Here is a 16,776-nt window from a genome sequence, read left to right as displayed (position 1 = left end):
AATCTGGAATCAAGACTAGATCACAGAATCTCAACTACTTTCTTTAGAATGTGTATATATATATGTTCTCCTCCACCAGTGTTAGGGTGCTTTCACACCTGCCTCGACTTTCAGACTTTTCAGTTTGGTCCAAAACAAAATAGCAGGTGTAAAAGGGGCCGCAAACCACGGTCCGGACCAAAGGACCAGATTTTGGTCCGGATCTTCTGAACCGTGGGCCGGTTCGCCTGCAGTGTGAAAGCGCTTTTCTGGATGGTTTGAACTTTCGGACCAATTACAGGAAGCTGAGCAGGCATTCCTCAACAACGGCAGCAGAAGAAGGAAAATAACCGGAAAAGCAGGAAAAATGAGCCGTGGATACAGTTGCTTCAGGACAAGCACTTTCGTTTGGCGAATTTGAACTAACCTAGAGTACTGTTCCTGAAGTTGCTGCTGGTGGTATTAAAACCACAATATCAGCACTACTACGGAGACGAAATTAATCTGTTCATTCATTTTATCCTTATTCTGGAAAGGCTTTCCGCCAAATGAACCACCTGCTGAATTATCAACACGCCAACGTCAGATGCATGTCCTTCTTAAACCAATCAGCGTCAGGTTAAGGAAAACGCATCGATATGTAAGTGATGATGAAAGGATGTAGAAGTATCACACAAAGGTCTTTGGAGTGCTCCCTAAACTGCAGATTGAAAACAAAAATAAGCGAACCAAATATATACAATGTAGCAAACACATGAACCTTGGTTCGGACCACGGTCCAGACTTTCAGGTGTGAAAGCACCCTGACACGCTGCTTTTGGAAAACTTTATGCCACTCCTGGTGCAAAAATTCAAGCAGTTCAGTTTGGTTTGATGGCTTGTGATCAACCATCTTCCTCTTGATTATATTCCAGAGTTTTTCAATTTGGTAAAATCAAATAAAATCTTAATTTTTAAGTGGTCGCTTTTTTTTGAGAGCTGTATATAGTGGTTAGTCACAATTAAATTATGGCGGGTGAGGGGGATAGTTTTTTCCCTTCATAAATGAAATTATTTTACTTTGCTTATATTTATCTGATATTAAAATTGTTTAGATAATCAGAAAAATGTGAGCATGACAAAAATGCAAAAACATAAGAAATACTTTTTAATGCCACTGTATATAATCAAATATATAGATACATACATAAATAATAATAATAGGACCGATTGCTTAAAACCTATGAACATTACTGTATTTACTAGATTTATGAATAGAATCAGTTGACTTAGTGTCGCATTGCAAAATGTGCAAATATGCATATTCAAGGGTCCTCTTGTAAAGGCTATAGTTTCATATAAAACATAATAAATAAAAACACTATAAGGCGCACTTAAATTCCTTTGATTTTTCCAAAAATCGACAGTGCGCCTCATAATCCAGTGCTTCTTATGTATGAATTTTACCAGTCAGGTTGTAAGGAGCAGTTAAGCCACTCTGCTGAAGTACAGAGTTATACAGGAGTTTCAGTTAAGTTTCTTCAGCACCAAGACTGGAGCAGTATTAGCATTAGCTGCTAACCACGCTAAGCGCTAGCTCTTTTTTCCATTCAGAGGCGAGTATTATCAGCCTGTAGCCTGCTGCTTACCCTGGCTAGCACTGCTGGAGCAGTATTAGCATTAGCCACTAACCACTAGCACTTTTACTATTCAGAGGTGAGTATATTGAACTGTAGTCTGCGTGTTTACCGTCAAAAAACAAGCTATGTGGGATGAACTGCTAGCTAATATCGCCCTGGCTTACCGGAACACTCAAGGTGTCTAAGTTTACCCCATGTTGGACAGGATTTACTTCCCGCTAGCGCTGCTAGACCAGAAAATAGACGTTTATTGATAGTGCACCTTATAGTGTGAAAAATATGGTAAATGGTCAGTTACCTTGTTAAAGGGTTCTCAGCATTGGTGCTAGTCTCAAAGAGTATATTTTGCTTAGAATGTGCTGTTTGACTATGGGCAGTGCTATCAGGGATCACATCATTGCTTGAAAGATTGTAAAAATCCAGTTCTCAAGCTTGTTAGACTTGTAGCTCTGCTTCAACACTAAAGACGCTAAAAATCTCAGGCAACAAAAACACATCTTGTCTAAACCACTAAAAGATAAAGCAGTAAGCTAACCTCATCTGCCAACAGTTTGGAAAATGCAGGCTTGCAGCAATCTGTTTTGCATGAGATTTGGAATATATGTAAATATAAAATTTATTTTTTATATGTATACTGAGAACCAGATTTGCATTCACTGTAAAAAGAACCAGTGCTGAGAGCTTTTCATCATACAGCATCACCAAAAAGTCCTAGTGTTCCAGTGAACCCAAAACCAGTTTTGGTGGTGGTGTGGTTTTCTACAGATAAAAATTATAGCCCTGTTCCCCCAACTCTATAAAAATAGCGAAAACATTTTTTTTCCCACACAACCCACATTCTAGCCTCTATCAGCTATTTCAGCTAGCCTAGTGCTAAGGTCCTGTTTGCAGTTAGCTTGCAGCGCTAATTTAATTAAACTATTAGGTGATATTGCCCTAAATAATACAGTATTTCAGGGTAGATTGGTGAGAACAATATCCCTTTTTTCCCTAAAATATACTTCTGCAACATAATAAACATTTCAGTTTTATTTATTTTTTTTACTTGAATATAATGTAATATAATGAGTATCATACATGAAAAAATGTAAAAAAAAATAGTAAAGAATAACTTAAAGACCCTGTTTTTGTATAAAATTAAAATTATAACAGAAATTAATAAAGCACTGAAAATGACCACAAAACTAAAGTGTAGCATTATTTATGCATGCATATAAACTACACTAAATATTCTTATTTCAATAATATTGCAATATTTATCATGTCAGAATGTTTGGTGACATGTACAATCCAATATGGCACAAGCCTAATATACATATAATATATATATATATATATATTCTATTAAAAAGTATGACTATGGAGAGTAATAAACATACATAAAATATAAGTCTTAAAAATATGAGTCACAAATCCGCCACAAAATGATCAATTTTTTATTCAAGAATGAAGAAGGTTATGACAGAGCTCTTGTAAAAGAAAAGACAAAGGCGATATGTAGCAAAAAAAAAGATGAGAGTTAAATATGATAAGTTAAATATGAGACATTTCCTGAGCACAAAGTGACTACACTGAATTATCCAATAAGCTGCAGAAGTGAACGAGAAATCTGAGCTTGGGTTTAAGAAGGTAAGACAGAAGACAGCTAGTGTTTCCTGCTACTGCAATTATATTTTTGACATGTACAGCACTTGCCATCACACTGCGACACTCGCCATCACACTGCGACACTCGCTGCCACAGGATTTGTACCTGGAATGCTCTGGACTTCTGCATACCTTTCACAAAAGCAGCCAACACTTCCATTTATCGTATATGTAGTTGTGCACTACATGCAAAACAATAACCGTTAGATTCTACATGATTTGAAACAGTGAAAATAAACCCTAAAACTGAGCTTTTAGCAAACTGAGAACCGTTACAGAGAATGACCTACACTGCAATGATCACACAGCTCATCATCTGCACAGCCAAGTGAAGTGAAGGGCAGGACTAAGGACACAAGAGAGTTATTGACATTACTGATGTACAGATTAAATTGCACTAGTCTCATTAGGTAAAACCTCTCAAAAATCATAACAATGCCTTATTTTTATATAAATTAACTGATTAATGGTACAAAGCAGTTTAAATTCAAATGTAAAAATGCAGAAATTTGGTTTTGTGACAGTGTTACAATGAAATAAAAAAAAAAAAGTAAAAAAACAAAACAAAAAAAAAAACTATAAACTACAGGTTCTGGTCTAATTTTAAGAAAGCTTAGTTATGCCTCATTTTGCATCATTCCCTAGTGAAGTAAAGACCCATTCATTTTCAATAGACTAAATCCTAAACAGAAAAGACTATCATTTGAGGATTCAAGTAAAATCATAACCCTAGCACTGGCAGTGGTTTGTAATTTTATTACCAGCAGCCTATATTTAATTATGCTACTATTAAACAATCAAGATCGGAAACATGAAAAATCATCAGGTTGGAATTTAGGTCTATTTTAAGCGCTCAAGAATTTTTTTTCTCACCTATGAAACACGTGTCTTTCTGTTTTTGGTTCAGTAGTGATGATGACGTGCAGGTAATAGGATTTGATACTCTTTAACTAAGGTTAGACTAGGAGCGTGTTAACATACACGTCATATTCACAATTAGAGTCAGCTGATAATCACATAACACCACTACCTGCTTGTAAGCTACCACATCGTGTGTGAGACAAGGGTTTAATTCCTAGTGTGGGTGACTAAGCTACACTACACCAAATACAGTCCTTGTGGTACCAGGGTCTGTTTTCACTTATGCACAGAATGTGAAATCTAAGAATACTCCAGTACTCATATATATATATATATATATATATATATATATATATATATATATATATATGTAGACTGAAAAAAAGTGATTACTGAGCTAAAATCCAGCTCACTCTATCAGATCTCAATCAGATTTTTAGACATTATTTAATATGAAGTGCATGTAAACACGCTATGTTGTCTAACCTTCTAACCCAATAAGGTGAAATAGATAGAAAAAACAAAAGACTTGAGCACTTATAATAACAATTATAAATAGAGTAAACAGCCCAAGCAAAGCATTTTATACATATATGTGTTTTTTTGTTTAGTTTTTTGGGCATAGTGTGAACCCCTTCTTTTTTCTCTCTAATGTTTCCCTTACCCTCAACTCCTGCTATAAGGCATGTCTGGATCATGAGTTTCATACTACAGCCTTTCTTCTTTCAGCTATAGTAATCATAAAAGTCCAAAGAGCCACGCCGTGAGAAGCCGAGTTTAAAGGAAACACCAGAGGACCCGTTACACACATCTCACTCTAAATGGTTTTACCCATAACTTGCAGGGTTCAGCCTCACAGGAAAGCTTTAACTTGCAAAATAACAGGCAGGAAGGCAGTGTTCCCTGAGCAGCCACAGAGAGTTGGGTGTGGTAATCTGGGTCAGAAGGTGTTAGAGAATCACACAAGGCGGCTGGCTCTTGGTGATCTTCTCCACCGGCTTGCCGTCATGGGCTTTCTGGATGGCATCCATTACCTAGAGAATGAAAGGGAAAAAAAAAGAGGGGGAAGAAAAACATAGAAATAAAAGGTTAAGCAATATAATATAATATAATATAATAAGATTGTTGTAATAATTACATAAATAAATTACATAAATAATTACATAAATTACATAATTATCATACAATATACGGCTTTGCACACAGTCATTTTTGCAGTCTTCAGTATCACATTATATTATGCTTTTCTTAGCGAGAAGAGCAAATTAATGTGAATGGACAGAATGTTCATATTAAAAATTGTGGCTTCATTTGAAGAAAAAAATAAGATCAATTTCAGTCCGCATGCCTAAAATTCTTGAGAATTAAACATTCATAACTGTTAAAAAAGATGCAATTGTAATTTTATGCTGTTACATCCTCATTATAACCAGTGGAATAAAATGTTCTTAAATTACAATAATATCGATTTTTAGAATTATTTATGGAGCTATGGTTATGGTCCACTCAAAAAATAGTTATCATGACAGACATAAAATATCCTGAATAAAGACACAGAGAGTATATAGTGTTCAATAGTATCCACAACAAGGATACTATTCTCCAATTTGCCCGATTTTAGTCACAAAATTCCTCCACTTCGCTGAGGCAATTTTTTCCTGTTTACACACTTACGAGAATGATGTTATGTAAAATTGACAATTCTTCTGACAATTGCAGAAGATTAAGCCTTTTTTTGACTTGAAGCAATTAAAACATTTAAATGAGTGTAAGAAAAGGTACTAATAGATCTCCACATTTATTTCATACAAATAGTGTTACTATACCACTTTTAACCTGTGCAGGATGTTAAATTATTTGGGATTTTAATAGTAGTAAATTTTGGTATTCAGTAGACAGCAACAGAAACGGTCTTTACTTCAAAAGTGAATAGTGATTAGATACTCACATCGTCTTCATAAGGGAAACCACTGGTTTCTAACTTTGAGAAAACCAACTGTCCATTGATTTCAATCTCAAAGCTCCCTGAAGAAGAAACAGAAATAAGCACAACATGGTTTAATCATCAGATTAAAGGCTGAGTTACATGTACACTTAATTCACGAGATTTAAAAATACATTCTTTATTATCGCTGTCTAATCAAATACAAGTAAATGGTGACTTTACAGGAGAAGGCAAAAATGCTATCAACTTCAAAAGTTTATCCTGCCTTTGTTGGAGTAACTGTCTCTGGTCACCCTTGTCCAGGGAAGGCTTTCCACTAGATTTCTTAACATTGATGTAAATAACGGATTGCATTAAGTTCTAGAGTGTGACTCCTAACATCTCTTAATTAGAGAGGGTGTCCACAAACATTTGGAACATCTCCGGCCATCAATGCGACCTCAATCTATCAGAACAAATCTTAAAAAAAAAAAAAAAAAGCCAGGGAGGAGGAGCTCCGGGAGAGGAATTAAGCCCATAGAACATCCACTAAGAATGATGCACAGTCCAAGATTAGGTCAAATACCTGATCAGGAAACAAACCATTAGTTGTCCTATTTGATTAAGAGAGTTCTAGAGGTCAATATAAACAAACAACTGTATACCTCACTGACAGAATATTTTTCTGATATTACATGAGAATCTTAGATCTACGGGTTATTGGGTTCTACTGAAAAACTCCTCCATAAAATTGCAAAGAGGCTTAAGGTATTAACTTATTTTAAATGTTATTTATTTAGTGCTTTTTTACAACAAATGTTTTACAAAGCAGCTTTACAGAGATACATGTAACCCAGGTTTAGAACACGTAGAGTCAATGCAATTCATTAATTATAATTTGTTTAAAATAAATAAATAAATTACATTATAGGCATAATAATGAGACTAAATAAAACTAAATAAATAGGTTAGAACATAAATCTAATTAATTTGAAGCATCTAATACGTAAAAGATTATTTAATTTGGGAAAATAAACATAACAGGAATTATTATTAATGATCCTTAACAATAATAATTAAAAAAAATAATTAAAACTATTATTAAAAGTCAGTGGCGATTCCAGGAACGCCCACTGCGCAAAAATCTAGCCAATAAAGGTAAATTAGAAGTTCACTGCGCAAAAATCTAGCCAATGATAAGTGTAAGTCTAGCTAGCTATGGTAGCCAATCAGCAGCCAAGTGGGAGTGGCCACGGGTTCCCGCACGGCCAGAAGCTCAGTCGGACGTCGGGGTGAAGATGGGCATATCGCTACTTCGTGCAATGCTGATCCAAACCCATCTTTGGTGGCTGTTAAAAGAAAGCAACTGCGAGAAAAGCAGCAAGCTTGGGAACTTGGGCATGACTCCCAACCTCCTTTAAACTGACCTCAGTCTCCGTTGAGGGACGAACAGAGACTGGACCAAGAAGAAGTCCCTACTCCAACAAGATGCAGATCAACAACAAAGCTGCCCATGCTACGTGCCATGAACAACTGCCACATAAACTGCCGTCAATGTGTTCTCCGCAAAGCACCATTGGAGAAAGCAGCCCCCTTAGTGAATATTCGAGCCAGCAGACCTTTAGAGCTGGTATGCATGGATTTCCTTTCTATTGAACCTGACCGCAGTAACACTAAAGATGTCTTGGTAATCACTGATTTCTTTACTAAATATGCAGTAGCAGTACCTACTCCCAACCAGAAGGCAAGAACAGTTGCTAAATGCTTATGGGAGAACTTTATAGTTCACTACGGCATCCCAGAAAGACTACACAGTGATCAAGGCCCTGACTTCGAATCAAAGACCATCAAAGAGCTGTGCGAAGTCATTGGTACCCGGAAGGTGCGTACCTCACCGTATCACCCAAGGGGAAATCCAGTTGAACGCTTTAACCGAACTCTGTTGAGCATGCTCGGAACCCTGAAAGGAGAGCAGAAGTCACATTGGCGTGATTTTGTGAAGCCTTTAGTGCATGCTTATAACTGCACAAAACACGAAAGCACTGGATATACTCCCTACGAGCTCATGTTCGGAAGAAAGCCCCGATTACCAATTGACCTTGCCTTTGATGTGTCATTGAGTCAACAGAAAGGAACATCCCACTCTCAGTATGTAAAACATCTGAAAACACAACTGGAAGAGAGTTATAAGTTGGCTATGGGGAATGCTGCAAAGATGGCGGAGAAAAACAAGACCAGGTTTGATAAAAAGGTAACTGAGTCTATCCTAGACAAAGATGACCGGGTACTGGTCAGAAATGTGAAATTGAGAGGCAAGCACAAATTAGCTGATAAGTGGGAATCGACTGTCCATGTTGTGGTGCAACGTGCTGGAGAACTTCCTGTGTACACAGTCAGGCCAGAAAACAAAGAGGGACCATTGCGTACACTGCACAGGGACTTACTCCGACCTTGCAATTTCCTGTCAGTGGCCGAAGAAGATTCCCCTAAAGCTAAAGTAAGGAGGCCTCGAACACGCACAGTCTTACACAAGAGCGACTCAGAAGAATCAGAGCCAGGTTCAGATTCAGACGACAATCCTGTTTACTACTACACAGGTTCTTTAAGGCCTGAGCCAGTGGAAGTCATTCGGATCCACGAGAGCAAAGATCTGGTATCCATACCTGTTCCTGAAGTACAGCCTAAACTGATAGCCAGTCAGCCAATTCCTGACTTTTGTGCTGAAGACTCACATGAGAAAAACCCTGAACATTCCCCTGAGATAAGCTCTGGATACTCACCTGAGAAAATTCCTGAAAACCTACCTGATGAAATTCCTGAAAACTTACCTGAAAGAACTGAAGTTGATGCTTACTTACCTGTATCTGATCAAACTGCAACCCAGGATACACTGGAACTTATTGAGTCTGTGGAAAGAGTAGAAGAGAATGACGAGGTTCAGCAACAGTTCATGAATGCATCCGAAGACAGTGAAACTGAAATCCCTGTAAGGCATTCTACAAGGCGTAGAGAAAAGGCTAAGAGGCTAACATATCCTGAACTAGGTAATCCCCTTGTCTCCATAGTGCAATCTCTATTCCAAGGTTTAAGCACTGCCCTTACTCAATCTCTCATGGAAACCCCCTATATAGACCCAAGCCAACCTGCTAGAAATGCCCCATCATCCCATGCACAGGGACGTGCATACAGTTTACGGCGGGAGGGTGTAACCCAGGTTTAGAACACGTAGAGTCAATGCAATTCATTAATTATAATTTGTTTAAAATAAATAAATAAATTACATTATAGGCATAATAATGAGACTAAATAAAACTAAATAAATAGGTTAGAACATAAATCTAATTAATTTGAAGCATCTAATACGTAAAAGATTATTTAATTTGGGAAAATAAACATAACAGGAATTATTATTAATGATCCTTAACAATAATAATTAAAAAAAATAATTAAAACTATTATTAAAAGTCAGTGGCGATTCCAGGAACGCCCACTGCGCAAAAATCTAGCCAATAAAGGTAAATTAGAAGTTCACTGCGCAAAAATCTAGCCAATGATAAGTGTAAGTCTAGCTAGCTATGGTAGCCAATCAGCAGCCAAGTGGGAGTGGCCACGGGTTCCCGCACGGCCAGAAGCTCAGTCGGACGTCGGGGTGAAGATAGGAAGGATCGCGGTGCGGCAATCGCGCTAAAATTGAGCAAAAACGCTAAAAAATTAAGCACTTTAAGTGTGAGTACTCTTCACTAGAAGCTGCTTGCAGCCAGTATTAAAGCTTGGTTAGCTTAATAAGAGTTTGTAAAGCTAATTAAAACCGTCAGAGTAGAGGATTAAGGTGAACTGCTGAGTCAGTTGGATTTCATGTGCACAAGATCGCGTTTCATGCCGGGTTGCCAGATTGGTGAAACTTAAACATTCACGATTGGATTTGGTGAGTGAAATGAATTTAATATCAGTATTTTGGTTACATTTACTTGATTAACTAAACCTTTAGTAGTGATTTTGATGGGCTGAGCATAGTATGAGCTAAGCTAACTCATTTTAACTGAGTTTACTGCTTTAATATCCAGCCATAAGCTGGCTAATGCAGTGTGATACTGAACTGCACTGAATTTAAAGCTACTGTGTGAATGTGTGTAAATCTAAATGTGCTGAATATAGTTGTAAAATGAAGACAAGCTGTGCTTAGACTCTGAATGTACTATGTATATTTTTTTGTAAAGTAAGGAAAATTGTGATTTGGACACTGAAGGTACTGTTTTGTATAAACAGGCCAGGTTTCTATGGGATGAGACTGACTGCTAAGGACATTCTGCCCAGTCACATGTATACCTGTTGCCTGGGAAAACAAGATGGCGAGCCACAGCCCATGAGGACAACTTAACTGAGCTTGAGTATTTTTTTTATTTTTTCCCCCAGGACTATATTTTTTTTCTTTTTTTGAGAGGGTAACTCTTTAAAGTACTGAAGGACAGAGTTCTGATAGACGGTTGAACATTTCTCTAAAGAAAAAAAGGACAGCTTTTCTCAATTTTTCCATTTTTTTTTATCTGAAAAAAAAACAACACTCATAAGGGGAAATTATTTGAAGCACACCAAGTAACGGTTATTGTAACTGGAATTCTTCTGTTCATTTCCAAGGTTAAGAGTTTGCACTACCTGTTTAATTGTTTTGGGTTGGAATTTTGTTAATATTGAGAGTATTCTGTGTTAAAAGGATACTACTCTGGTATTTAGTATTTCAAATGGTCACTAAGGTAAAATTCTAAACCTACAACTAAACTATATATAAGGTTTAATACAACTTACCAAATAATATATAGGAGCTAAACTACCTCATATACTAAAATTAAACCCTTAAATAATGATACTATTTATATATATATATATACACTTACCTAAAGCTTCTGAAATAAAACAATACTTACCTAGATACTTACCTCCAACACTAAACCAAAATCCTAAAACCTTTTAAATGATAATACTTACCTTAATACTCACCTATATCCTAAAAGTTGTGACCATACTTACCTGAGGACTGAGTAACACCTGAAATAAGAAATAACAAACATTAGCACTGAGTGATAAGTGACACTTAATATAAAAAGAGAGTTCTAAGGTACTTACCTGTTTAAGTTCCTACTGGATGTTTATTTTATTTCTTTCTTTCTGAGCCTTTCACTTGAACCATTATTTTTTTCTGATTTATTTATTTTTTATATATGGTGAAGTAAATACTAATTTTGTCAATACAATCACTACCTTTACCATACACACGGTCTTGTGTCTCTCCTTTCAACTGCTCCTAGAGCGAACCTAACTGGTCCAAAGTTCTTTTAGTTCTGTACAAGTAGTTTTTTTTTAATTTTTTGTGAGTACAGATTGGGTTCTTGTAATCAAGCTATTAGCATAGTGTAGCTTCCTTACAGGAAGCTAGGGGTTACATACAGGTCCAGTGATAGTGCCAACAGTGGTGGTGGTGGTTGTGGCAACAGTGGCAAGGAAAAACTCCCTCATACTAAGAGGAACCAATTCCCCTCTGGTCAACCCAGACAGCACAAACAAATAACAGAACAAACACAACTGTACAGACAGATAATGTGCTATAGCTAACATAGAATGACTATAACTTGTAACTAAAATTGATCATTTGTTTGTAAAGCACTTTGAGCAACTATCTGTATAAAATGCTCTATAAACAGTTTATCATTATTAGCATTATTAACTATAACACTATCTAAGAAAATGACATTGACCAACCTTGTCTGCCGACGAAGCCGGACACCGCCGCCTCAGGAAACTCAGCGACGACAACTCGCTTGAGCTCCTGATAGCGGGGCTCGTAGCCTCATCCGCCACTGGAGAAAACAGGAGAAGAGAGAATTAGACCACTGTGTGTACAAGACCACCCCACACTTCACATGTTCTAGTAAAAACCTTAAACAAGAAAACAGAAAATGCTGTCACTATACTCAAGTATGTTATTGCAAAATGCCCTTAAGAAAAGTGTGACCTGCTAAAAGGAAAGTTTACCATACTGTTGGCATTGTTTAAATGCAGAATGTTGATTATTGTAGTGTGTTTAAAAAAAAAAATCTGACATTATATACGTAATGCTGAAAATGTAAAAGAAATAAAAATCAATCCCCACACATTTTTTGTAATCCACAAAAAGGACCAGTAAACCTGTAGAACAAAGCACTTATTGCTAAATCACTGAAATAAGGAGTTAAGTTGAAAACTTTGTAGTTTCATGGACCGATTTGCTCGACTTTGTTGCCCTTTAAATCATGAATTTCCCTCCAAAATCCTATGCAGTCAAGCACTTGCCTTTATCCTTGCTTGGTAAACCAACTATTAAACTCAGTTTACACCTGACAATTTGACTAGTTTCACATTCTCGTAAGATAAGATGCATTTAGATTTGGTCATTTAAATGTATTTCTGTTTAGTGACACTGAAACCTGTCCGCTGTGTAGAGCAGTATATGCAAATGTGCTTTTTGCGAGGCAATTATTACTGGGGTTTCGGTTGTACTAAGAGAAGTTTCGATAGATAAAGGAGTCTTGGAGGGACACTGCTGTAACATATGGATCACACAAGTCTCAAACCATCTCCTGAAGTGGTTGGAGCAAATAGATATTTAACCAGTTGAATGCATCTTAGGTGCATTTACACTTATCCAGATATAAACCAGTTTTACGTATTAAGCCAAGGTGTAAACATTCATTTGTTATTCATTTTATTTGTTTACTGAAGATGTTAATCTCTGACTGCTTGAAACTCCAACATGTAATCTTGTTACTTTGGATCAAACGTCAACCTCAATTTAGCAGACACTTTAAAAAATTTGGATTGGTTTATAGGATGTGAATCAAGCCTAATCCTTGATTATGTTTTCTTCAAAAAGCAGATTTCCATTCAGATTGCTGTGTAGTTCAGAATTAAACTTACTCCCTGTCTGGGAAACAAAACCTTGGATCTTTAACTTGTTTCTGAACTTCTAAATTTCTGAACACCTGTAGAAATCTATGACTGTCTGTCTCCTTGACATTACAACACTTGGTGTAAGATTTACATATTCTTGGCTTCTGCACAACCCACTACTTTTTAAACTTCTTTTGAGTATCTTTTGATGTATTGGGCCTAATTTTAGACTAAATAAAGTTGTACTACCTAGCAACAGCATTCTTTAATGTTTTCCTCTTATAACAAACTGAACTGAACTCTGTAGGCAGTGACCTCTTGCTCAGGAGTGTGTTAAATGTCAAATGACATGGGTGGTACGCTCTAGTCTGCATAGTCTTGTAGAACTTGTTTGACAACGAATCAGTCTGGCAACCCAACCCCTTAGCCGTTTTTATTTTTTTTAGCAATATTAACAACATAAGCCAAGAAATACACTTTATTGGCAATGGTATGGGGAGACCTGCTCATTTAGTGTTTATTAAATAAACAGTATTTTAAAAAAAGAAAAAAAAAAATTTCCACTTTTTGTTAGAGCATCTGCCTCTACATTCCCATGAACACATTATACAAGATTGTGTGGCATTGCTGTAATGATTTGATTGCATTCAGAAAATAATGATAATCCCTTCTTATCCTTTTTACCCCTCTAACCTACACCTGTCATTATATTCCATTGGCAAGCTATGAGTATCTACTAATGCATCTGAAAAAAGTTACTGAAAAGTTACTTTATTTCAGTAATGTATTTTAAAATGTAAAACTCATTATATACTTCTATTACACAAAGGGGTCTATTTTAAGTATTTATTTATTTTATTGTTGATGATTCTGGCTTACAGCCAATAAAAACCGAAAAATCAGTTTCTGAGAAAATCTGAATATGATCTAAGACCAATTGATACTTTTGGCAGTGTGAGCAGTGTGCCAAGTCCTGCTGCAATTCACTGACTTTGGGCTTAATATTACACAGTGGACCAACACCAGCAGATGACATGTCTCTCCAAACCATCACTGATTTGTAGAAACTTCACACTAGACCTCGAGCAGTTTGGACTGCGTTTCTCTCCACTCTTCCTCCAGACTCTGTTGATTTCCAAATGAAATGCAAAATTAACTGATGGTCAGTGGTAGTTTGGAGAGCCATGTTATGTTCCCTCTGATGACAACTAATATGGAGATGCAGATTTCATTTTCCAGCAGGACTTGGCACACTGCCCACACTGCCAAAAGTCCTAATTGGTATTTTATATTTAATTTTTTTGAGACACTGGTTTTTGGGTTTTCATTGGCTGTAAGCCATAATAAATCAGCAATAAAAAATAAATGCTTAAAATAGATCACACTGTGTGTAATACATATAACGTTATATGGAATATATGAGTTTTACATTTTGAACTGAATTACTGAAATAAAGTAACTTTTCAATGATATTCTATTTTTTTGAGACGCACTAGTATGAAGAAATTGGCACATCTACAACTATATGCTGTAGGTTTGTAGGCACCTGCTACCCCAGTGTTTGTTCAGAAATAAAGGGTATCAATAGGGAGGTTGTCGCTAATTTTCTATATAAACTGCATCTTCTTGTGTAAGAAATGTCACTCAGTTGTTTTTAAAGAAGGTAGCTAGCTATGTAAACTAATGCTAGCTAGTTAGCCGTTAGCTTTGGTAGCTAAGTAACTAGCTAACCAGGCGTTTATTGATACAGTGAATTAGCTAGCTAGTTAGTTAGCTAACTTGGCTAACCCTTTAGCTCGTTGATTTCACAACAAGATAGGGCTAGTCACAGCTAACGTTACCTATTGCGCTTCCATGTATTATTACAACATATGTAACTAACTGGTTATCAACTTTTGTCGTAAATTTGTCAAACATTTAGCTAACTTTAAACGTTTACTGACAAATATATCCTATTTTGTTTAGCTAACGTTATTTAGGTTCGCATTGTCACAAAGACACCGGGCAATGCTAGCACAGCTAACTAGCTAACGTTAGCTAATACTTAGCTATGAACTTGGTTAACGCCGCTCAAAAAACACACGACACACATATTTCACACCATATTCTCATCCAGCCAAATCACAACTCACCAATATTCCACTCGGACCTGCACACCCATCGCGCTTCACCACAATAATTCAGCTCCCTGCTTCCCCGCTGCCCCGCTGCCTCACACCGACTGAAGTTTTCGCTCAGATTTCGGCTGCGTCTCAAATCGCCACATGCTTCCTATATAGCTAGTGCACTACACAGGAAACGAGACCACATATTCTGCTCCTGAATAGTGTCCTTCATATCCAACAGACACGTATTTGGAACCCAGCCTTCATGATGAATCATGATGATCCAGTATATCAGGTGATCTTGCGCCTACTATTGATTTCTGAAATCTGTTTTTGACTCATTTGTTTTGATTAAGTTATATGGAAACAGAACACGGGAAAGAAAGAAATATACAATAAATGTGGCTTAAATGTAGCCAAACGCACAGCTTAAAAATGAAACATACTTGTATCTGCTTTTCAAAACAGAGAAACATGTATTTAGTCATTTCCTTAGTGTCCTAGTTGTTCTAAACATATAACGTTAACGTGTTGTATTGGCAGAAAATGAACAATATAACATAATTGGAATATTGAAACATTTCAAACGCTAGAGGCAATGTTACGTAAAGTCTTTAAAAGAACTTGTTGTTATATATCCAAACTGATTTTAAAAATATGTATTTTTAAATAAATAAAAATAAATAAACTTTTTTTAATCTGAATCTTTTTGAAAACTGATTTGAACAATTGTTTTTAAGGATTCGACTCTTTTTTGAAAAAAAAAAAAAGATTTAAACTACTTTGGAAATGAATCAAATCTTTCTGAAAATGGATTCAAACTGCTTAAAAATTAAAAAAAGAAAAACGACTTTTTCCAAAATAAAATCTGAATATTTCAGAAAATTGAACTACTTTGAAACTTATTTTAAAAAGCCATTCTACTACTTTGGAAATGTAAAAAATCTTTTTCAAAACTGATTCTAACATTTAAAAAAAAAAAGATCCGAATCTTTCTGAAAATGAATTAAAACTGCTTAATAAATAAATAAATAAATAGATAAATAAATAAAACGATTCAAACTACTTTTTCAAACAAAAACATCGAAATATTTCTGAGAACTGACTTAAACTACTTTGGAAATTATTTTAAAACATTAAAAAGCCATTCAAATCACTTTTTAAAGATGCCTGGTGGGAGTATGAAAATATTAAAGAAGAGTTTCCGCCTTATTTTTGTCACGTCTCTGCGCTTGATTGGTAGCCGACCAACAACGTGCCTGATTGACATCTACAGGAACAGAAAGGTAAGAGCGGGAAAAACACAGGTAAAAAGATACTGGTGTGTCGGAAATGTAAGAAATGCTGCCTACTCAGGCAGGATTGTGAGGCGAATGGTACATAGAGTCATGTTTGAACTGAAGTTTATTAATCAAGCCTTCTGTTTTATTGGGCGAAAATGCGCAACAGCTAATCACAACACAGCTAAAAGCTCATATCCAGCAGTGAACTATCTATAGCCTGGCATATGCAGGACTCCTGTTCCTTTTTATTTGGATACAGAGACCTTCATAAAAAACACTGACTTATAGGTGAAAGCGTGTGGGCAGAATTCCTTGCCTATATATTTCTTGCATATTCCTTGTCTATATATTTCCAACATGCTAGTGCATCTCAAAAAATAGAATATCATTAAAAATTACTTTATTTCAGTAATTCAGTTTAAAATATGAAACTCATAT

At 36.1% G+C, this 16,776-nt stretch overlaps 1 protein-coding gene across 1 annotated transcript; it reads right to left on the bottom strand.

Moving 5' to 3' along the window:
- Nucleotides 1-3,011: 3,011 nt before the first annotated feature.
- On the bottom strand, nucleotides 3,012-15,206 carry selenow2a (selenoprotein W, 2a). Its single transcript, XM_022664998.2, has 4 exons — nucleotides 15,083-15,206; nucleotides 11,784-11,881; nucleotides 6,054-6,130; nucleotides 3,012-5,139 (listed from the first exon to the last, which is right to left on the bottom strand). The coding sequence occupies exons 1-4, from the start codon at nucleotides 15,109-15,111 to the stop codon at nucleotides 5,056-5,058; spliced, it is 288 nt and encodes a 95-aa protein (XP_022520719.2). The 5' UTR covers nucleotides 15,112-15,206; the 3' UTR covers nucleotides 3,012-5,055.
- Between the last annotated feature and the right edge of the window lie 1,570 nt (nucleotides 15,207-16,776).

The sequence above is a fragment of the Astyanax mexicanus genome, chromosome 19 (genome assembly GCF_023375975.1).
Source record: "Astyanax mexicanus isolate ESR-SI-001 chromosome 19, AstMex3_surface, whole genome shotgun sequence".
Taxonomy (NCBI): Eukaryota; Metazoa; Chordata; class Actinopteri; order Characiformes; family Acestrorhamphidae; genus Astyanax; species Astyanax mexicanus.
Note: the sequence above shows the minus strand (reverse complement) of the source record. Positions and strands in the feature narration are given on the sequence as shown.